At 43.5% G+C, this 22938-nt stretch overlaps 1 protein-coding gene across 1 annotated transcript in view; it reads right to left on the reverse strand.

Annotated features, from left to right (window-relative positions):
- Nucleotides 1-982: 982 nt before the first annotated feature.
- Nucleotides 983-22938, reverse strand: part of plpp4 (phospholipid phosphatase 4) — a 50844-nt gene continuing 28888 nt past the window's right edge. Inside the window, exons 4-7 of the mRNA XM_018738055.1 lie at nt 21501-21564; nt 20380-20504; nt 4837-5007; nt 983-1292 (exon numbers count right to left, since the gene is read on the reverse strand). Of these exons, the coding sequence (XP_018593571.1) occupies nt 1093-1292; nt 4837-5007; nt 20380-20504; nt 21501-21564 (560 nt within the window). The 3' untranslated portion in view covers nt 983-1092. The remainder of the gene's footprint in view (nt 1293-4836; nt 5008-20379; nt 20505-21500; nt 21565-22938) is intronic.

The raw sequence follows: 22938 nt of genomic DNA on the forward strand, positions 1-22938 counted from the left end.
ACTCAACCGACAACACCTGACTCTGCTCCAGCACCTGATTAACCTCTCAGCCTTTAAAAGACCCTCCTTGGCCCTTTGCGGAGTCTCGTCAGGGACAACCGCCCTTCCTTGCGACTCCTCGCTCGTACGCATCTCCAGCTCTCGGTTCACGTTCTCCGGTTTTGACCCCTAGCTTTGTTTCTCGACCACGTCCGCGGATCTTCGTTTCAACTTCGACCGACTTTTCGCCTCCTGACCTCGCCCATGGGTTCCCGCTTTGACCCCGACCGCCGATCGACCGACCCTCCACCCGTCCCCGATACCGAGAACTTGCCCGATCCTCTGACTCCGGATGAACGACTCCGCACTTGAGTCTTTCCGTCCCGGTTCTCTCGGCCTGACTTGACAGGCACAAGGGTAATTATCACATCAAGAATTTGCATATGTGACCTTGCAATGGTGAACCACTAAGTTCTGTAGAAAGATCAAGGACAAATAACTTACCTTTTATAAAAATATTCCACAACAAAGGTTTGGTGGTCAGCTTTCCATACTGGAGTCCAGTTCAAATATAGCTCTCCATTAATGTACCTTCAGAGCCCCCGTACTTTAGGGTAAGTGATTTATATGTCTAATATGCAATCCAAAGGTTATCCAGGAGGCTATCATCTATTCACCATTCCTTTTTCACTTAACCTTTACCAAAACTAAGTAGGTGGAGCTTTAACGATGTAAACTTTTCCAATTTACTATAGATGTGACATTGAGGTGCCCTTCCCCTCTGCCCCAACCAAAACATCACGCTTAGTGGTAACTACATGAACATCTGCAAAAATACATCTGGTTATTCTTCTGGAAGATGGATACAGTAACCCTTGCCTTTGATACGCTTTATGTCCTCTTATTGATTCTCTGAGAGGCGCTCCTTCCAAACCGCACACTGCGTGCACTGAGCCAGTCGAGAATGAGATGAGCACAGACATGAGGGAAATGGGGAGAAGACTGACGAAGAGCAGGGATGAAGAGGAGTCTAGTTCACTGGAATGTTAAAGTGTTTGTAGTCCTCGTACAGGGGTCCACGCCGCGGAGGTAGGAGGGCGAGGTCTCCGTTAGTCATACGGGCCCCTCGGTAAGCCCCTCCAGAGGCAGGGTGGTGGCATTGTCGGTGGGTGGGGACTCCTCTTGGGTGGTGTCAGGTGGAGGGGCCAGGCTGGCGTAAGGCAGGTGGCAGTCTATGTGCAGGAAGGGGGGGTAATGCTGCCGGTAGCAGATGTAGGCGAAGGCCAGGCCAATCACCCCTCCTACAAAGGCATCTGCCGGGGACAGGAAAAACGGCACTTCAGTCGCTGCGCTACATAACTAACGGTCTCAACAGGTGAGCCTCTCCAGAGAACATTTAGGCGCCATTCGTACCTTTCAAACACCACCCGCATATACAGTAAATGCAAGATTTTACGTATTAAAGCGTTAAATACAAGATTACCAGCATCTCTAAAAACAGTCTGCTTCTAGTTAAAAATTTAGCTTTTGATCCTTGGCTTTACGCTGCTTCTAAGCAAAGTGGCCCTGAAATAGATGACCTCTCCACTCATCCTGTTGGATACGAAGACAAGGGGCCCAAGTGGGCAGATAAAAACAGAGTACAGCCTTTACTCGCTTGTTACTCAAAAACTGTGAATTTCACGCCACTTGTGTTTCTCCTGCATGATTAGAAAGCCCTGGGCTTCCTCTTGAGCCTCTCTTACATTCTTTTTGTTCATTTCTTTGGTAAATGAGCAAACAGTAAAAATTTAATGGGGGTCAGTGGTCTCCTTATGCTTTGCGAATGTTTTTTTCATAGCTGGGAGAGAATTACAGAACTTTTCAAATCATCGTGGTCCTGTAGGGTTTAAAGACCCTTGGTAAGTGTGTGTACAGACCCAGTAAGAAGAAGACTACTGCAGAGGAATAATACTTCACATACTTTGACAGACATTAGGGAAGCAATAGGACCGGGGCCAGAATGTATTATGCAACAGCTCTGCCTTGTTATCGCAGCACATCTTCTTGGGCCGCTTTTCCAGGCCAGAGTTGACACTATTGTGTTGTCTATATATCAGACACTTTTTATGCATAGGGATGAGTATTGGCAGATAAAATTGCCCCTCAGCTACTGGACTGAAGAGGCAATTTTGTTAATGGCAATGCTCTCTTAGCAGACAAAGGACCTTTTCACCATGTCACATCTGCAACAAAGTCACGTCAGTCTTAGGAGAGCATGTTGAAAATGTCACTGTAAACCTGGACTTGGGACTCGTCTTCCGAAGCAGTGATCACCTGACTACACTGCTGTCACTCTTTGTTCCAAAATCATTCGGAAAAAGTACGCTGACTTGACGACGAGTTTTGTCCGTGTCATCAAGACCCCGGGCAGAATATCAGGAGAACGGCAGTTTAGGAAAAGAACCGACTGGAGATGATTCCTGTAGGGTCTAGACTCTGGTGAAGTTCTTTCTTGAGCCAACTTACTTTCAATGTTAATGGATCCAGTTCAGAATCAGCTGAATCAAAAAAAAAAAAAAAAAACAATAATAACATATGGAAATAAAAGAGAGCACCACTGAAAGACATGTCATATTCAATATTAATGTTCTTTTCCGAAAAAGTCCGCCCTTTGAGTAGCTGGTCTCAAAAAGCCTAGGAAAATTTAATAAAATAATTTTCTGTGAAGTATTGTTCAGAACACGCAATACAGTGGTCCCCCTTATCTGCGGGGGATATGTTCCAAGACCCCCGGCGAACGCCTGAAACCACAAATAGTACCGAACCCTATATATCCTATGTTTTTTCCTATACATACATACTTATGATTAAGTTTAATTCATAAATTGGGTGCAATACAAGATTAACAACAATAACTAATAATGGATGGATGGAATTATAGCAATATACTGCAATAAAAGTTATGTCAATGTGGTCTCTCTCTCTCTCTCTCTCTCTCTCTCTCCTTCTAAAAATACCTTATTGTACTGATTTCACAACGCTATTCAGAATGGCACACAGCTTAAAACTTATGAATTGTTTATTTCTGGAATTTTCCATTTCATATTTTCAGACCGCGGTTGACCGTGGGTGACCGAAACCACGGATATGGGGGACCACTGTATTTAATGTTTTAAAGGCACCTGTAAGTTAGCATTATTGTTACACCCCATTCAAGGTTTGTCTGCTCATATCAAGGTTTAAAAAAAGCCCATTTGTGCTCGATCAATAATGGATTGCGGAGGGGTGGCCTTTCTTTCTGAGAGCCAATCTAAAAAAATGAAAAGCTCCCAGCCCCTGGTTCCAGTGCTGCAGACTACCAGCACTGCCCAAGTCCTTAGCGATGCCAAGGTGAAAATGTGGCCTTATTCAATAATCACGGTTCATAAGTCAGGCTAATGTGTGAGCTCACAGCCTGTGTTTACTGACAGCTCACATTCCACTCATCAGGTTTAATGGACCGTTGTGTGGTTCCTTTTACTCTGTAAAACTCGCCTTCCAGTAGCCCTTCCAGAAGGAAGCCAATATGAAACCAAGGAGTCGTGCTTCGCCACAGTGGCGCTGGGTGAATTTCTACCTAATGAAAGACATTTGCTTCTATAAAGTGTCCTCTTTGTCCTCTTGTGTGATTTTGATGGCTTCCCAAGCACTATTTTAATGCTCCTTTTTCATGTTTTGTCATGGCTAGATATTCCAGTCTTGATTCCCCTCAAAGCATGACATGAGTCCTTACTTGGAGTGGAGGGTGGGCATAAAACTTACATTTTTACATAACGTTCCGCTTTTCACAAACTCTTACAGAGGATTTCAGCTGTAAACAGAGCGCAGTTACACATCGCAATTACGTCGAGCATGACATTATAAAGGTCAATAAAGATCATTGACACGTTGATTTTCAATGAGCAACGCTTTCCGCCTTTTTGAAATTGGTGTTCCAGAGTCAAACATTGGCAACGATAACCTGAGAATGAACAGGATGGCTTGAGGTAAAAGTCCATGTCATCAGTCAACATCACGCAGCAATTCAAGACTGACTTTAGACACGATTGCAAGGCACATAGAAACTTGCCTTGTGGATGACGGCATGAGATAATTGTTTGGCCATACATCCAAACTGTGTGTTGCCTGTCTTTTCCCTGATAGAGCTGTAGAGATATGGGGAGAGGAGGATAAGTCTCTCCATGCACCAGTGTTGTGGAGTACATCAGTGCAGAGAACACTGGGCAAAGAACATGACACGGGCAGTTAAACAACAGCGTGCCATCGATCCTCTAGCTGCCTGGTTGAGTCGTGCGAAAACTGATGTTGCTGCAGGATTGAAGCCGTTCATGGGAGGGACACAAATTTAGGGTCAAATTCATCCACTAGGTGAAGATATGGCAGCAAAACTGTCCAATTTAAAAAAAAAAAAAAAAAAAAAAAAAAAACATCAATGGCTGCAGTTAGCCATAGAAGAGCCCGGCTCAACAGGGTGAGCAGCTAACCCTAGGGTGACTATACAGGTGGTCTCCGATTTACGGTGGGGTTACGTTCCCCGAAACCCATCATAAATCGGAAATGGATTTAACACACCAAATACACACCTCTGCGTGACAGACCGGGAGATGCGGATCGCTGTCGCTGCCCAGCATCGCGAGAGAGTATCGTACCGCATATCGGTCTCCCGGGAAAAAATCAAAATTGCGGTTTCTACTGAATGTCTTTCTCCAGCTCACCGTGGTAAAGTCGAAAAATCGTAAGTCGAACCATCGTGAATCAGGGACCGCCTGTAAATAGGGCGACTCTGCTGGCGGCGGGCCACCGAGGCTCTGCCGAGGGTCGGGCAGCGCCACTAACCTTGCCAGTGGTGCTTGTAGTCGCAGGTGCGGGACAGGGCGATCATCATGGCGCTGTAGAGGGGCAGAACCATGGCGCAAAGACGCCAGCTCTGGCCTCGCCCGCTGTCTGTAAAGCACTGCAGCTTCCCGGCTAGATAGAAGGAGGTAAAGCCCAGGCCGGAGAACGCAACTGGAGGGAGAAAGGGGACGAAAGTCACACCTTCAAAGAAAGAGGCAACGCGAAACAAATTTGCATCATTATTATCTGCTCATGTTGAAAGCGCATAATAAACACCAACAGTTGCATTGCATTAGAGCATTTTTACGGCTTTTTGTTCTCGTTTTCCTCGTACTTTCAAGTGAAAGAGAAAGATTCGCAGGCACACGTTTCCCGCCCAAGCGCTCGGGGCACCGAACCAGCACTCCCTGCAATAATACGTAAAAACGACTTCCGTCCGCAGACGTCGTACATCGGGAGTTAATATTAGATGGAGCCAGGCGATGTTCCACCTGCCTTGCAGAGGCTTCGAAGTGCCACGCAGCCCTACTGCAGCACACAATAAGCGCAGCATTTCTCATAGCTGCAAGGTCCAGAGGACCAACACAGGATGTCGTCGCAGACTTATACACCCAGAACTGTTTCTTCAGCTTCATTTATTGTCCTCAACTTGTTGCCTCGGCAACTTCAGGGAAACGTAATAAAGTTTCGCAAGCCTGGAGACAGAGGTGCAATTCTCCCAGACCTCATTAACAATGCATTTTAATGATGCAAAACTGCTGACGCAGATGCAATTTCCAGCTTCAGTGGTTCTAAGTGTAAACGTACACCCTGTGCTCAAAAAAACTGATTAAAGTAAATAAAACTGTTTATTTTCTGACTTCATTACTGTCCTCTGTTTCATTCCAACAAAGTGGAAAACAAATGATGAAATAAATGGCGGTTGGATGTGTTGAAGCAAAAGAAGTCCATCATGTAACATGTGAAAATCAGACATTAGATACTTTTACACTATGATGTCATTAGTTTAAAGTATGCTCAGTGGATTAGAAATGTTAATAAAAATAAAAATTACCCATCTAACAGCATACATTGCCCTGCAGAAGTATTTGGACTGAAATCTTTCAAATTTTGCTGGATTACAAGTGATGTGTTAAACATCTTTTTTCAAATGAGTACTTTATTGCAGACTTCCCTGTGAGCAGATATAAAGAGTGTATCATAAATGATATCATAAAGAATTTAATGTATGGGTTCAAATATTTATAGACAGAACCAGAATGTCTATTTGGACCCATATATTAAAATTTAGCAGATCCATCTTTTAGCTTAATATCAGCTTTGATTTTTTTTTTTTTTTAAAGATTTTTTCCTTTTTAAGAGTTTTTCTTCCTAAAATATGTGTTTATCAACTTTGCACACTGGTCAGTAATGATATTCCCGCATTCCGCGAAATTGGCCCATCTCATTTAAGTTTCGCTTCGGTTTCAAATCATGCTGCAGATTCTCTATGGATTTTTTGCCGAGTTGCTCAGGGACATTCGTCTTTTTAGCCCTTATCCACTCTAGCGTTGCGCTGGTCCTGTGCTTGGGATCCTCGTCTTGATGAAATGCAAACTGCCTCCCAAGTTTCCGTTTTTCAGCAGATTAAAGCTCCCTGCATTTTAACACTCCCACTTCTGCTTCGCTGCTAATTTTCCAGCCTTTATTAATGAAAAGTCCCCCCACAGCCGTCTTGATCTCATCTGACCGCAAAATGGTCCACCAATCTTATCCGGACCGCTCCTGCACTGCCTGGCTAACTCGAGATCGGTTATGAGATGGACCTCTTGAGCGATGACTTCTTTCTCGCTTTCCTCCCATACTGTTCAGAACTCTAAATACATCTGACCGATGCGGTTTTACTCCACTTTCGGCCAGTGAACTTCGTAGCTGAGTGACTGCTGACCTCCCTCACAAATTCCCTTGTTCCCATGCTCAGATGTGAAGGACGGCCTAGACAGCATCTGGATGGTGTGATGCATTTTACACTCCTTGAATACTGATCCAACCATGTTCACTTGGACACTCAAACGATTTGCTATTTTATTGCCCGAATTTATACATCACTATCTTTATAGTTCTTTTTTTTGAGATCCTTGAAAAGTTCTTTAACTTTCTTTTCTGGTCCATTCTTTGAGATTCGCTTCTTGGGATCAGACTGAGTTACCAGACATGCCTTCTGATAAGCCATTTATCTTTACCCTAAGGGCTATGAGTATGACTGGGAAATGAAGCCTCCGTAGGTGGCGTTGAAGAATGAGGTGAAGAATACCTTCGTAATCTGAAACATGGCGTGGAACAAGAACATTTTGGGTTCCCTGAATCAGACAGACAATGCTGTAGATATTGCGCCCAAACCCGATTCTCCACTGAAGGGTGCACAGAAATTAAGTTATGGGCAATTTCAGACATCTACCTTCTTCCAAGAGCAGGAAACCAGTGGTACTGCCTCTCGTAAATAAAGGCGCATTTTATCAACATCGTCGTTGTCTTAAATAGCCTTTATTGTGACGAAAGCCACATAAGCCCCTCTAGTCACCCTCAGGACATGATAGAGTTGCAGGCAGCTCACTGTGGAACAACACAGAGCTGTCAAAGAGGATGATCAGCTTTCTGTCTCATAATAAACAGTGGAGCGAAGGCAACTTCTCAGTCTTTACCAACAGTGTGAGCACGTCCAGGAGACCAGGCCTCACGCGATTCACACCAAAAAAAGGCGAATAGCATGCATTGCGACTGTATCCCATCACACAGAGCCAGCCTTGTTGCAGATCTCACGGCACTTTTGTAAAACTGCAGGGGCATCGTGAGGAAGGACTAAAGGGACGGCAGACGGATGCAGCTCCTTCATGGAACCATGAGCACAGCTTTCATCTCTCACGGTGCAGCAGATGTCAGTTGGTCCAATTAGTTTGGCATTTACATTTATTTATTTAGCAGACGCTTTTCTCCAAAGTGACTTCTAATGAACTCTATGTAGTGTTATCAGCCCGCACACCTTATTCACCACGGTGACTTACACTGCTAGATACACTACTTACACTGTGTCACTCATCCACACATCAGTGGATCTCTCTCTGTCACTCACACTCTATGGGTGACCCTGAACAGGATGCCCTTGGACTGTGGGAGGAAACCAGAGCACCTGGAGGAAACCCACGCAGACAGAACATGCAAACTCCACACAGACTGAGCGGGGACCGAACCCACATCCTCTCGCATCACCCAGGCGCTGTGAGACAGCAGCGCTACAGCACAGTATAGTAGTCCGTCCTTATCCATGGGGGATATGAAATTGCAGATAGTACCGGACCAGACATATATCATGTTATTTCTTGTCCAGTTCAATGTCCAGGTCCTCATAAGTATTATTATTTTTTAAATAGAGTTTTTTATTAACAAAAAAAAGAGGGTTACTTGAACACAAGCACTGCGACACCGCAACAGTCGATGTGATAACCAAGACACCACTAAGTGACTAAAGGGCGGGTAGCGGATACAGCGTGGGTATGCTGGACAGAGGGATGACTCACATACCGGGTGGGATGGCGCAAGATTTCATCATGCTACTCAGAATGGTGCACAATTTAAAACTTAATTGTTTATTTCTGGAATTTTCCATTTAATATTTTAGGACCGCGGTTGACTGCAGGTAACTGATATCAGGGAAAGCGAACCCACGGATAAGGGAGGACTACTGTACATTTACAATCGGTTGGTAAGTACTTTTGCAAAAATTTTAAATTGCAGAAAAGGAGGAAGGAGCAAAAACAAGTTTTTTCCTTTTTGTCTTGTATCATTTTGCATCCGCAGGGTGGGCCACGGACTGCAGCTTCCCTAACCGCTTTGCTCAAAAACATGGTCATTGCGCAAACAGTTTGTTCTTTTCTGGAAGGGCGGCGGCAATGTATGATAATGGGTAGAGATGTAGTGGCTTTATTTGTTAATTGGAACTCTGGGAGAGCCGGAGGATTAAAAGGCCAGCGGCTGTCAGAGGACGTGGAGGGACAGGGCCGTTAGTCAGCCGACGCAGAGCGGCTGCGGAACAGACACCCTGGAGGGAAAGAGGGCCGACGAGGCTGCGACTCAGCGCGTGTAGCTGAACCCTTGTGCTAAGCAGGGTGAGAGAGATAAAGACAGAAGGAGGTTCTCACAGCCTGGGGGAAGCATGCAGTACAGTCATTACTCAGCACACTTTTCTCGTACTCCTGTTTTCTCTGTACCGCCACTAATCAGCACACATCACATTTACATTTATTTATTTAACAGACACTTTAGTCCAAAGTGACTTCTACTGCTAGATACACTACTTACACTGGGTCGCTCATCCATACATCAGTGGAACACACACTGGAACACACACACACACACTCTCTCTGTCACTCACACACTATGGGTGAACCTGAACAGCATGTCTTTGGAGTGTGGGAGGAAACCAGAGCACCCGGAGGAATCCCACGCAGACACGGGGAGAACATGCGAACTCCACACAAACGGAGTGGGGATCGAACCCACGTCCTCTCGCACCGCCCAGGCGCTGTGCCACCATGTCACCCCTCTGATGAAAGAGCCCTTGCCCCTAGACACACGTGCACTGGAACTGGGGCAAAATGTCACGCATGTCTCTCGGTTTCCTTGCTTTCCTCCATCATACCTGCAGAGTCCCTACGGAACACAAACCGGGTGCCCAGCCATCCAAATCAAATGACAGTTAATCCGATCAAAGCATGAAGAGGAAACCTAAACTTGATTAAAGTCTGCATGTTATGTACTGCCTAGGTATTTTTCCATTGCTCTTGTTATAACCCCCTCCCCCCCTGGTCAGACTAACGCAAAAATCAGTCGTGTAATCGGAACATGACCGTTACGTGCATTTGAAAATAAAACACCATATTTGAATGCAATTACAAGTAAACATCACATATGCATTGCGTGAATTATTGTATCCACTATATGCAGAGTGAAATTTACCCAACAGGCTGAAGAATACCGATGGAAAAACCTTCTCCAATTTCTCTGTAATATGTCTTGCCCCTTGTTGTTAATTACATTATAATGGATGATGCTTATAGCATCGCCGTAGAGCCGAGAGAGCTCCCGAATCTATCACTCCTGTGCCTCTGAAAACTTTAATGGTAGCCTTGATCCTGTGTCATTTGTACTGCCCTGATTTAGAAACAGCCTCCTCAGCTCAAATATCTGAGCTGTCCCAGAATGAAGATACCTCAGCTGAGAACTAAGACTCGTAAAAGCGGAGCTTCATAATTATAGTAATTCATACATATTTATACCACAATAAAGCAATTCCTCCCAGAGTAAACAAGGCAAAAAATAATGAGTTCCTTGGAAATAAAAGACAAGTTCAATTGCGTGTCTTATCTAGATGCGCTCGGGATTATTATATGAAGTTTTCAAAGCAGAAATTTGTTTTTTATTCCTCTTTAGCTACGTCTCAGTCGTTCGTAGATAACAGTGTTACAGAAACCAGTGAACGCCGCACAGAGAGGAAGGTTAAGATTGTTTATACGAATGTAAAGGTAGGTAGGAATAGAACAGAGGGAAGTTTATCTCGATATCTCTAGTTCGTTACAGTTCAATGTCATAAAATATGGGCGGCACAGCGAGTAGTGCTGCTATCTCCCAGTGCCTGGGTGGTGCGAAAGAACGTGGGTTCGATCCCTGCTCGGTCTGCGTGGAGTTTGCATGTTCTCCCCGTGTCTGCATGGGTTTCCTCTGGGTGCTCTGGTTTCCTCCCACAGTCCAAAGACATGCTGTTCAGGTTCCCCCATAGTGTGTGAGTGTGTTTCACCGATGCATGGATGAGTAACCCCTTGTAAGTAGTGTCTCTAGCAGTGTAAGTCACCGCAGTGAATAAGTGTGTGGGCTCATAACACTACATAGTATCTGTTGTAAGTTGCTTTGGACAAAAGTGTCTGCTAAGTGAATAAATGTAATGAAATATAATAACTAGTATGCATACATTGCATACAGAAAATGAGATGCTGTTGGAGGCATCTGTGAAGGCTTTTCATTCTAAATCCTAGCATCGCTGTTTAATGAATTACTTAGCAAACATTCAGAAGGTGTGAAAGGCTTCTAATGCATATAACATATTAACCATTGCAGCAAGCTGATGGCACCTTGTTTAGATACCACAGTACACAGCCTGGGCATTGCAGTAAAGGGGAATTCATCAGCAGTTTGAGTTCTACATTTATTTATTTATCACTTTTTTGTCCAAAGTGACCTCCAATGAACTCTATGTAGTGTTACTATCAGGCCACACACCTTATTCACCATAGTGACTTACACTGCTAGATACACTACTTACACTGGGTGACTCATCCATACATCAGTGGAACACACACACACAATGGGTGAACTTGAACAGCATGTCTTTGGACTGCAGAAGGAAACCAGAGCACCCAGAGGAAACCCGTGCAGACACGCAAAGACATGCAAACTCCACAGAGACTGAGTGGTGATCGAACCCACACCCTCCTGCACCACCCAGGGGGTGTGAGACAGAAGCGCTACCCACTGTGCCACCGTGACACCCATGCTCGCCATCATTCTCTTAGTGCTCGCTGCTGTCTAGAGGAGCAGCCTAATCTCTAGAGTTAGGAGATGGATTGGAAAAAATCAGGCCCGAGAGAACGAACAGCCAACAGCGAGGTCAGGGAAAGCCTAGCGGATGAAAAGACACACAGAATACAGGAAGCCTTTCTGTGCACATCTCCTGGATGTTGGTAACGGAGAGAGAGAAATCCGTCAAGAGGCTGCAAGACTAATTAACTTGTCAGAATGCCACCACCAGCGTGACAGTAAATAAATCTCTGCACAGAGAAAGATAACAGTGGGTTGTCTGGAAATATGTTGTGTGGGTCATTAAGCTCGGCTCCGGAGTTCCAGCAAAATTTAACCTCTTTGCAGTAGCGGAGATGCATGGGTGATAGTGGTCCTATTACTGCTTTCAATTAATGAACCCATTCAATCAGTCACAGGTTTGGAGAGAAAAAAAGAAGAAATTTTAATATTATATAAAGTGATGCTGTTTGTGTATTAATTCTATGTTATCTTGGTTCGGTACCATTGCCGAAATGATAAGCCTCCGCTGAACCATGTCGGAACGCATTGGACAGTTTTCCTGACTGAACAGGAAAGTTTTTGCTTTTTTTTTTTTTTTTAAAAAAATGCTGGACTCTTGGTTATGACCTAAAGTCAGTTTAACCACCTTGCTTTTGCCACTTCCATTTCCAGGTAGCAAAATACGCACACAAGATAAAATAAGTAATTGAACGGTGACCATCGCACAGCAATTTCCCGCTGCTCTCGTGACATTTCATCTATTCAATCCAAGCCCAAGGGCATTTTGAAAATTTCATCCACGGAATCTGTTAAAGCGGAGTTTAAAATTAGCAGAGCTCAGAGACGGTGGAAGGAGATTCGAAACAATTGGACTTTATGTAACTGGCGATGTTTGGATTCACATCTATTCATTTGTTTTGTGTTGTAACTTCAACAAGCCACAAGGCCTTAATTTGCTTGCAGCCCTATAGACACATTGCAGTACATTTACATCAGGAAGATGCTTTTCTCCAAATCAACGTTCAACAGAGAGTATACAAGAGCACACACACGTCTCATTAGTTCAACAGGAGAAACAACGGCACTTCAGTTCTCTTATTTACACGCACTTCTCCACCTTGCGACGTCTCGGCATCGCTCCGCATCGGCTGATCGTAACATTTACATCGTAAGTCTTTAATAAAACCATCTCCTGTGGCAGTGAAGAGCCTTCGGCCCTGGAGAAAAACTAAATATCTGGGTCAGACATGGTGGTTTGTCTCCATAATTAGCATCTGTCTGCATAATTTCTCCTCTTGGATCCTCAGCCCCTCCAACCTGTTCGCTCCCATGGGGGGTGAACTTTACGCACATCTGCTCTGGCCTGGCACATCAAATGCTGGGATGAAGGGAGCTGCGGCCAACGAGAGCTGTTAAAAATGTCAAGCTTCGTTGGGGGGGGAGTTATTTGCATTCCATCCATTCCAGAGTGCTGTGACGCAGAATGACGGGAGACTGGTTTAAAGAGGCTGCCAGGGAACCAGCGGGGCACTACTGTTGGACTCGAGCACAGCAACACTCCCCAAGTTTTTCCTGCAATCGTTCAATGTATGGAACCAACAGAAAGAGCAAAGGCTACTAAACAAGATGCCCTGGGCAAAGATTTTTTTTCCTTAACGATCATAAACTGTCTAATAGAAACATGAGTTTACGGCATGATTTTGCATTTTCAGAGCATCACGATAAATCTCCTCAAAGGAGCCACAAAGAAAGGGTACTTCAAAACTCGGCCGCGAGTAAAAAGATCGATGAGAAAATGAGAACTACTTTCGTATTAGAGTCAGGGTTTAAAGTGTCTTGAGTTGTACAGTGAGGGTAAAAAAAACATCTTTTTTTTGGCATCCAACAATTGTTTTTGCATCGAACCGAAAAAAAAAAAAAGGGTTTTTTTTTGCATCAAACATTTTCTTTTTGCATCCAAGTGGTGGACTGGAAGTCTGAAGTTGATTGTTCATAAGTGTATTAATTTCAGTGCTTCTATATTTCGGGACGGAACATTTCCAGGACACCTGTAGCTTCTGTCTGGTAAACAACGGCAACAGCTTCAGAAAGATGTCCAAGAAAATTTCTCTGACATCTACCGATATTTGGGTCGAATTAAATTCAGTTGTTCTTAATAGGGCTGCCAGAGATCTCCCTCTGTCCCGTCCCCCCCCCCCGTCTCTCCATCATCTGTCTCTCCGCCCCTCCGCAGACTGACTTGAAAGTAGCGGCGCGATGATATTCTTTGAATAGCTGGTGATTTCCCTTGTTCTGAATCACAATGGCTAATAACTGAACATTGCTGTTTGTCTGTGTGATGCTTTTTCGAATGAAGGGGTGCAGATAAACTGCACCGTGAGTAGTATGTCAATGAAAACTTGACATTTGCCCTGGTGCTTGGATCAGCCTAATAGTTTCGCGATAAAGAAAATGAACCTGTGGTCAGGAGGTTACCGATACCTTTGAGAAAGGTTCTGAAACTCAATTTCTTGCAAGAAACGGTAAAAGATATATGAAATAGTGAAATAGATCAAAAAAGGACATATCAAGTGCTGGTATTTTAGAGGTGTTCTCACATCGCACCAGAGGCAATTCTCATAAAGGTTTGTAGACAATTGGAATAAGGATATTAGAACTAGATATTAGAGTTCGACTCTACAGTTAGACTAGGGGATAAATGTGAAATAATGAACGTGCTCCCCATTTAAAACCTAAAACAAAAGCGATCCTGTACCATCGAGTCACCGAGCACCGAAGTCAGAAAGACAAATCAGCATCACTTGGTCCCCTTGGTGGAAACTGTGGGATGAGAACATAGGAAGGGGCTCTCAATCCAGCCTTCAACAGAGACCAAGATCGTTCAAATATTTATTCCCTGTCAATTTAAAATTCCCTTGATCAATATTCTTCCAGAGAATGTGCCTAATTGGATTAACAAGACTATATATCCAATAATGCCTAATTAAGTAATTTTCCTGGGGCTTGTTTATTTGTTTATTTGCGTAACGGCACACACCACTGGCACCCAGATACAGTCACGGTATAATCTCTGTACTGTGATCAGTTACTGTGTCTGATCGCTGAGTTCATTGTTACATAATCCTCTCATTTACATTCCAGTCTGTCGGAGCCAAACAACCATGTGTTTTTAAAGTCGTATAACGGTAAGTTTTACAAATCACGGTGTTAATTATAAACAAGCTCACTCTTTTACTATGCTCCTAATGAGGCATAAGAACCACCGACTTCTGATGTATGCGTTTTTATAGGGCACCAATTTAAAAGTTTTAAATTTAAAAATTGAATTAAATTAAAAATAAACACACACACACACACATTTTCAGAACTGCTTGTCCCATGCGGGGTCACGGGGAACCGGAGCCTACCCGGTAACACAGGGCGTAAGGCCGGAGGGGGAGGGGACACACCCAGGACGGGACGCCAGTCCATCGCAAGGCACCCCAAGCGGGACTCAAACCCAGACCCACCGGAGAGCAGGACTGTGGTCCAACCCACTGCGCCACTGCACCCCCTAAAAATAAACACACACACACACACATTTTCAGAACCGCTTGTCCCATTCGGGGTCACGGGGAACCGGAGCCTACCCGGTAACACAGGGCGTAAGGCCAGAGGGGGAGGGGACACACCCAGGACGGGACGCCAGTCCGTCGCAAGGCACCCCAAGCGGGACTTGAACCCCAGACCCACGGGAGAGCAGGACTGCGGTCCAACCCACTGCGCCACCGCACCCCTCTAAAAATAAACAATTATATTAAAAAAAAAAAAATAAATGAAAAAAGTTAAAAATTTTTTAATGCAGCTACTGCTGTAACTAGGGGGCACGGTGGGTTTGGCCTGTGCCCACTCTCTGGTGGGTGTGGGGTTCGAGTCCTCTTTGGGGTGACTTGCGATGGACTGGAGTCCCATCCTGGGTGTGTCTCCTCCCCCTCCAGCCTTGTGCCCTGTGTTGCCCGGTTAGGCTCCTGTTCACTCGGGACAAGCGGATGTAGACATTGTGTGTACTCCTACAACGTCTATCAACGTATTCTGATAAAATTTTATGCAGCTATTCGTGTGATGAACATTGGTTCATATGGTGGAAAGAAACAAACTGCACTTAAGAATCACACGTCTGCATCTAAGCGTCTCTTCCTGCTAATGTAATGACCACGTTGTATTTTCTATGAGATGTACGTCACTGTAGAGGAAAGTGTCTGATGAATGAATGAGTGAGTGACTGAGTGAGTAATGTTACAGAAAAATGAAGAAAGTCATATGGTTTCAGGAGGTAAGAGTGTTGGGTGAAGACATGTACTTATATCCAGAAGGCTGTCAGCTCAATTCTCAGATGTGGCACCCTTGAGAATGGCACTAATCCTGAACACCTCTGCTACTAAAGTCAGCTTTATACGCAGGTACAACTGTAATCCATTCTGGACAGAGGCTTTGGCTAAGCAACAAGAAAAAAAAAAAAAAAAAAAAGTTTCTAAGAGGACAAAGAAAGTTATAAATCTGAAGTAGGGGGCTTGGTTAATATATCATTTTGTGTCATCATAGTTTTGCTTTAACTGAGTGTGCTCAGGTACAGAAAAAACAAGCAGTGGTCTCACAGACACCTGGGGGAAGAGCTCAAACATAAAAAACATTCCTTCAGCCACTCAACACAAAGCCTTGAGTTTTGACCCCAAATCCCTGCATGACTCATTGACTACTGACTCGCTAAACCCATGTCGGAATCTTGAAGACCCCAGGAAAATACAGCAAGGGCAGTACAAATGCGCTGTAATGAAGGCGAGGGACCATTTCGCATTATTGTTTCAGCCACTTTACCTCATTTACGTTTATTCATTTACCTGACGCTTGTCTCCAAAGCCACTTACAACGCTAAGGTTACAATTATTTACCCTTTTATACAGCTGGGTAATTTCACTGGAGCAATTGAGGGTAAGTACCTTACAGCCTGAGATGGGATTCAAACCTGCAACCTTTGGGTTGAAAGGCAGTAACGCTACCAGCTGTCTCCACTTAAAGACACGGTGCTCAGTGGTTGACGTTTGGAAACAAGCGAACATGAAGATACTTTACCAAGTTTACTAAACAGCGTCAGATTCTTGAGCGATTATTAAGCAGAGAGAAGCAAGCAGGAAGAAAGCCTTGTTTTTTGTTACAGCTGAATTCCATGGGCCTTGGAAAGCAACCGATGGTTCAACAGTGGGAAGGACAAAGTCACAAAGCTCCCCAGATGTATTCATGCTACTCATTAAACAGAAATTAAAGTTATTGCAGCTGAAGCCTCTGCAGACTGGACAATGTGCCAGAGCAAAAAAAAAAAAAAAGGCAAAAATTCAAAGAATGATACTCTGCTATCGTCACAGTGTTGCCAGAGAAAAGCAATATTTCTTAGAAATGATCTTCATAAAATGGTGATCATATATATTGAAACATTTGAAGAGTTCTTTAAATAGAATCTAACAAAACAAGGTTACAGCAACATTGTATTCTTTGCAAATTCACTGTAAGTTTCTGGAACTATAAGGAGACCTCTGCAGGTTTGCAGCCTCCTGGGATATGAAAGGAGGCAAAAAAAAAGAGTACATTCAGTACCGGCATGATGATTCCACCATGATGAAGGTCAGAGAACTCGCTCGCAACTCCAAGAAAGTAGTTGCTGACCTCCATAAGTTGGAAGAAAGTGAAAAAAAGATGCTGAATCTTCTGCTTACCACTGTAGTGCATCTTAGCAGCTTACAGCTGCAGTCCATGGGAAACCATGCCAACAAGTGTAAACAAATATACTTTTCCATAACAGGCTGGGAGACAAGCGGATGGTGAAGCCAACATCAATCTGAAGGCAGCAGATGGAGATGGACAAGACAAATTGGCATCTCTAGGATATAAAACCGTCAGAAGGACTGATGTCGAGTTGACCAAAATGCATCGTGGTTCCCAGGTTTCCTGTACGGAGGAAGCGTCTGCCAGCTGATGTTAAAGATGTAAACTCTCTCAATACGTTAAGATGAATGAGACACACTACTTTTCTTCTACGTGTTCAAATGTAGAAGTCAGACCCAAATACTACTCTGAAGAAGCTGAGATTTGTGCAATTTTTAGTGTACTTACTGGTGGTGCTTTGTCATGTGCTGTTGCCACGGCGATACGTGCTTCCTACTTCTCTCACCACTTCTTTTCCTGACTCTGATGAACTGAATATGATCACTCTTTAGGCAGCCAGATGACAACCTGACTGTTTCAGAAACTACTTACTAAGCAACGTCTCTTAATTTTATTGCGTTAAGGCCGAGACAAGGGTGCAGTGAGTGGCAATGACCCCTCGCAGCTCCAGCTCTTTCTGTGCGAATTGTGGGATTTCTTCATATTCTTATGGGTTTTCAGCCATCATCTAATAACACTGTTGACTCTAAACTGTTCTTAGTGCGAGTGCCCTACAGTAGACTGGCCTCCAGTGCTTCCTGGGATTGGCTGCTGGTTTCATGGCCCTATCTGAACAAGCAGTGTGTGACGATGAGTGAATGTATATTGGTGATATGCCGAGCAAGTCCTGGCCTTTTTGTATCCTCTCTTCCATTGCCTTCTGGCTTTCCTCCCACACGTCTCCTATAATATGAGTTTTTATTGTTATCATTTACGCCAATTCTTGCATTTCTTTGTGAAATCTGTATTTGGATTTTGTATTATTCTGTATTAAGTCCCCTGAGGTTTGGAAGGAATGCATTTCAAAAATACATTGAAACTGAAATTAAACTTGTAGTATTTTATGCGAAGCAGCTACAGAAATGTGCGTTATGTTTTATTTCTTTCTTTCTTTCTTTATTTATTTCTTTATTTGGTCTTTGCTGTGTTAATGTAAAAACCAAAAAGAGAAAAGGCTTCAAGTCTTCACTGAGGAAAGGTTTGCTCAATGTAAAGTTTTATAGGGGACTTAGAACTTTTTGAATCTTTGTTACAGTTATTCATCTAGCTGACACTTTTCTTTATTTACCCCTTTATACAGTTGGGTCATTTTCACCAGAGTAGTTTAGGGTAAGTACCTTGCTCACAGGTACTAGAGCCAAAGGTGAGATTTAAACCTGCAACCTTTGGATCAGCAGCTCTACCCACTACACCACCAGGTACCCCTGGGTTGCTGGTTGTTACCACTTCATATGGTAATACTTGGACTCAGGAACCTCCACATTAAACATAGCATTTTGATGTATTTCATTCTTTCCGGCAAGATTCCAAAGTTCCAAACACGGACATTACAATATGATTAAAATCAAGAGCTAAGATTGAGATCTGCATGGAAATATTTAACATCACACAAAACGCAAGTTGTCGACTATCAAAAAAAAAACCCAGACGTCTCAGCAGCGAGATTCTGACTGAAACTCGAGAAAGCTCTTCACGCAGAGGCCAAAACATCTGAAGGTGTCTGGACAATTATGCCTGAAGGTATGATAGAATATGCCCCCCTCTGAAGCCTCAAACTTCAAAACGCTACAGGAGATGTCTTGGCAGCATAATCTGCACCAGAAGGGGATTTTTGAAAACCACCCGACAGAAGTGTGATTAAATATAACCCCCAGGTTTACAAGGGCTAAATGATTTATGACAAATGTGAAAGCACAATGAACGATCATATTAATATTGCTGTATGCCTTTTTTCTGCTTTGTTTTTAGCATGACACATCTAGAAATTTTTTGTTAAATTTTGAATTCATTGAAGGATTTCATTAAATATGGAGACCAATTTCATTTGGCTCGAGTAACAAGGAGAAGTAGTTGCACGTGAGAAAACGTAAGGTTTTATTCCCCATGTTAAGTGTTGCATTGCTTTCTGTGTTGGTGTCAGTCTCTCAGTTGGTGTATTTATAGCAGGTTTGTTAATGTAGGTCAATTCTGTGCAAGTCTCAGTTGGTGAAAGTCAATGCTTGGCTCCATTTTTATTTATTTATGCTTAGGAAGCTCATTATACTCTATGTGCATAACACGTTGTACCTGTGTCATGATACCGGGGAGTCGGTGTGAGTGCTGACCATTCACATTAAGTGTCAGCGCAAGTACAGTCTGTGTACTGCGGTACAGTGCACTTTCACAGTTACTGCATGGTGGTGCAGTGGGTAGCATTGGCACCTCACAGCCCCTGGGCCGTGTTCACATACCACACCGGTCTGTGAGCAGTTTGTGTGTTCTCCCGGTGTTTGTGTGTGCTTCCTCTAGGTATGCTCATCTCTGCACATAATCCAAGTGTTTCAGGTGAACCGGGGAATTTAATGTGCTCACAGTATGTGTGTTACACTGATCTACTGTATAAACAGGACAATGATTGTAAGAGATTTAGCACTGCACCTCACAGATAAAGGTGTCGGCTAAATAAGAGAGCATCGCTTTGGAGAAAAGCGTCTCCCAAATGAAAACGTGTAAATGTAATCTACCTTGGACTGGTTGTAATGCCACTGTAGGTGGGCGGCACGGTGGCACAGCGAGTAGCGCTGCTGTCTTACAGCGCCTGGGTGGTGTGAAGGAACACGAGTTTGATCTCTGCTCAGTCTCTGTGGCGTTTGCATGTTCTCCCCGTGTCTGGGTGGGTTTTCTCCGGGTGCTCTGGTTTCCTCCCATAGTGCGTGAGAGAGTGTGTGTGCTCCACTGGTGTATTGATGAGTGACCCAGTGTAAGTAGTGTCTCTAGCAGTGTAAGTCACCGCGGTGAATGTGGTGTGTGGGCTGATAACACTACATAGAGCTCAATGGAAGTTGCTTTGGAGAAAAGCGTCTGATAAATAAATAAATGTAATGTAAATGTTTTCTTGCTGATCTATTACTGCTATCTATTCCCAAATTAGCATGTCTGCGTGTGCGTTTAATGTGACAGCAAGTCCGCAACACCACATACTGCAACTGAAGGACTCACAGGAGGAATGGCTGCTGGGAAAGCTCTTGCGCCCCTCGGAGACCAACTCTGGTTCACCAGTGCACAGCATCTTGGCATTCATCTGTCCATCTGGGAAGCAGCGCTGAAAATAGTCTGGCCTTGGCCTACAGGAGGCGGCACGAAAAGACACAGAGACACTGGACACCTCTGTTGGACGTTGGATACCGCTCTGTTATTACTACACACGCTGTGTTAGAGAACTGGAAAGGAAGCTTTGAGATGAAAGACAGTTCTACAGTTGTGTTCAAAGTAATCAGTACAGTTATTATTACAGTTACTATTCATAGAACCTACTTCACCAATAGTTCATAGTTATTCAACAATGTGTCGCTTTGTCGGTTATGATGAGCTGGCGGGAGGTGGAACCCTGGTACAAGGTGGGGATAAACTTGATGGGTGGCTCTGAGAGGTGTACCCCATTCTGCTTTTCTCAAAATGATGGCCAGCAACCTTTGATTAAGGAGATAATTAAGACTAATATGTAAAGCAGCTGGTCTGATGCAGAGAGAGAAAACTGGGAGTGATTTAGATGAATACCAAATCACTTGCTTCATGCTTCTCTTTGCCGTTTCCCTGCCAGTACAACCAGTCACAATATTAAAATGCAGAGAAGATGTTTAATATTAAGGTATCATGAGTCTAAAAGATAAACTACCTACTTAACATGGAAAAAAATACTGTGTATTAAACTCCAGTGTCTTACATGAATAACTTTACAAAGGAGCAGCAAAGGAGCCAATATATTGTAAAAACAATTAGGCACAAAAAATGAATCTAAATAACAATATAAGAAAGATGCAGTAAAAGTTTAACAACATTCTCTTATATCTGGAATATTTTACGTTTGTAAAATAAGACCACCGTGTTTTGAAATATCGAGTGTATCTCCAGTACATTATCCGGAGGGTGTTTTACATGCATCTTTTCCAGTCTCTAAGTTTTTTTATTACTGTCTATCTACATAAATTGGAAATTAATCGAGCCTTGACCCCAGCAGTCAATGAACATCGGTCGCAGCCAATCTGATTTTGATGACACGCTAAATAAACAGAGTTTAACTCTACGAATTAATGACTCTTATAATGTATTTAGTGTTTTACCTGCCCACTATCAATTTGATAGTGTTGGTGAAAACGCCGTTCAGTGCAAGGGCCAGGGAGACGGCTGAAACACACAAGGGAGTAAACACAGTCAAGGGGCAAAAGTGCAGTAGGAACCTATGCTGTACCGACAACACATCTGAGGGTGTGAGTTCAATCAGAGCCTTTGGCATCGGTCAAAATAAGTTTCTTGAGCAGCTGAACTCAGGATGTTTTCCCTTTTCTGTTTAAACAAGCGAACGTCCTTCTCTGCTGAAAAGGAATGCGGCGTCTGAACGTCCAGACAACAATATAACAAGGCTGAGTCGTCAAGGCTGATGGACACCAACGCAGGTTACCGTTAAAATTAAAAGCCAATTGGTTTAAAAGTCAAATGTATCCAGTTATTGTTATTTAATGTATTATAACAGACTATCACCATCCAGTCCATTTATATTTTTCTCACTCCTCTCTGCTTTGGCCAAATGTCTGGTAAAAACATCCATCTCTGTAAATAGAAAGAAAAGTGGGCTGTTGTACAATAATTTGACTCCCATGGCGCTGAGTTGGACTGGGGAGAATTGCCGTCAACTCCTAACTGCAGTGAAGCTGTGGTGTAACAGCAACCATTAAATAGTGGCTTCCTTGGAAAGACAAGACACAGCAGAGGGTAAAGAGAAGTGAAGCAAAACTTACGAAAAAAATTAGAAAAAAGATGAAATTGTGCTTGAGCCTGTTGGCTTGGGAAAATTCTATTACGGTTAACATTTTGGTTCTGTGGGCATAACTAATTCGATATTGCAGTGAAAAAGATGTGAACTAACATTAATTCTTGACCTTGTATGTTCACTGGATTTAGAGAGAAAAATTGCACCGGTACTTGATTGGTCATCAGTTGAAATGGCATCCTTCCTCTTTCCTGGAACATTAGTTTTAATCGTCTTTCTCCACAACCTCTTGTCTAATGCATGGTCTCGATGGTCAGGAGTCTATCCCAGAAACAGGGGATGTGAGGCAGGGCACATCCTAGACTGGATGCCAGTCCATCGCAGGGTAATCACACACACACACACACACAGACACCCCCTACATAATGAATCAATTATTCTTTAGACATCAGAAACAATTTTGAAAAAAAAAACAATAAAATCAGTTGGTACATACAAGTATTTCAAAATGTTTTCTAAATTGAATTAATGTATCTTAACCATGATTCAAAGGCTATCCTGCTTTCAAATCTCTCTTACAAGTTCTTCAGTCAATGTTTGCTTCGCTCGATAATTGTACAAATGAATACAGCGCCAGGCTTTAATCTATCGGCTCATGCAACGTGCATCGCTCCATCCTTAGCTCTCTTTAATTGGATTTGTGTTAAAACTCTCGCTTAATAGGTCCGGCTGTGCTCCGCATCTCCTGCTCTTTGTGGAGCACAAAGGAAGCCTAGATATACAACGGAGTA

Source organism: Scleropages formosus, chromosome 8 (assembly GCF_900964775.1).
Source record: "Scleropages formosus chromosome 8, fSclFor1.1, whole genome shotgun sequence".
Taxonomy (NCBI): Eukaryota; Metazoa; Chordata; class Actinopteri; order Osteoglossiformes; family Osteoglossidae; genus Scleropages; species Scleropages formosus.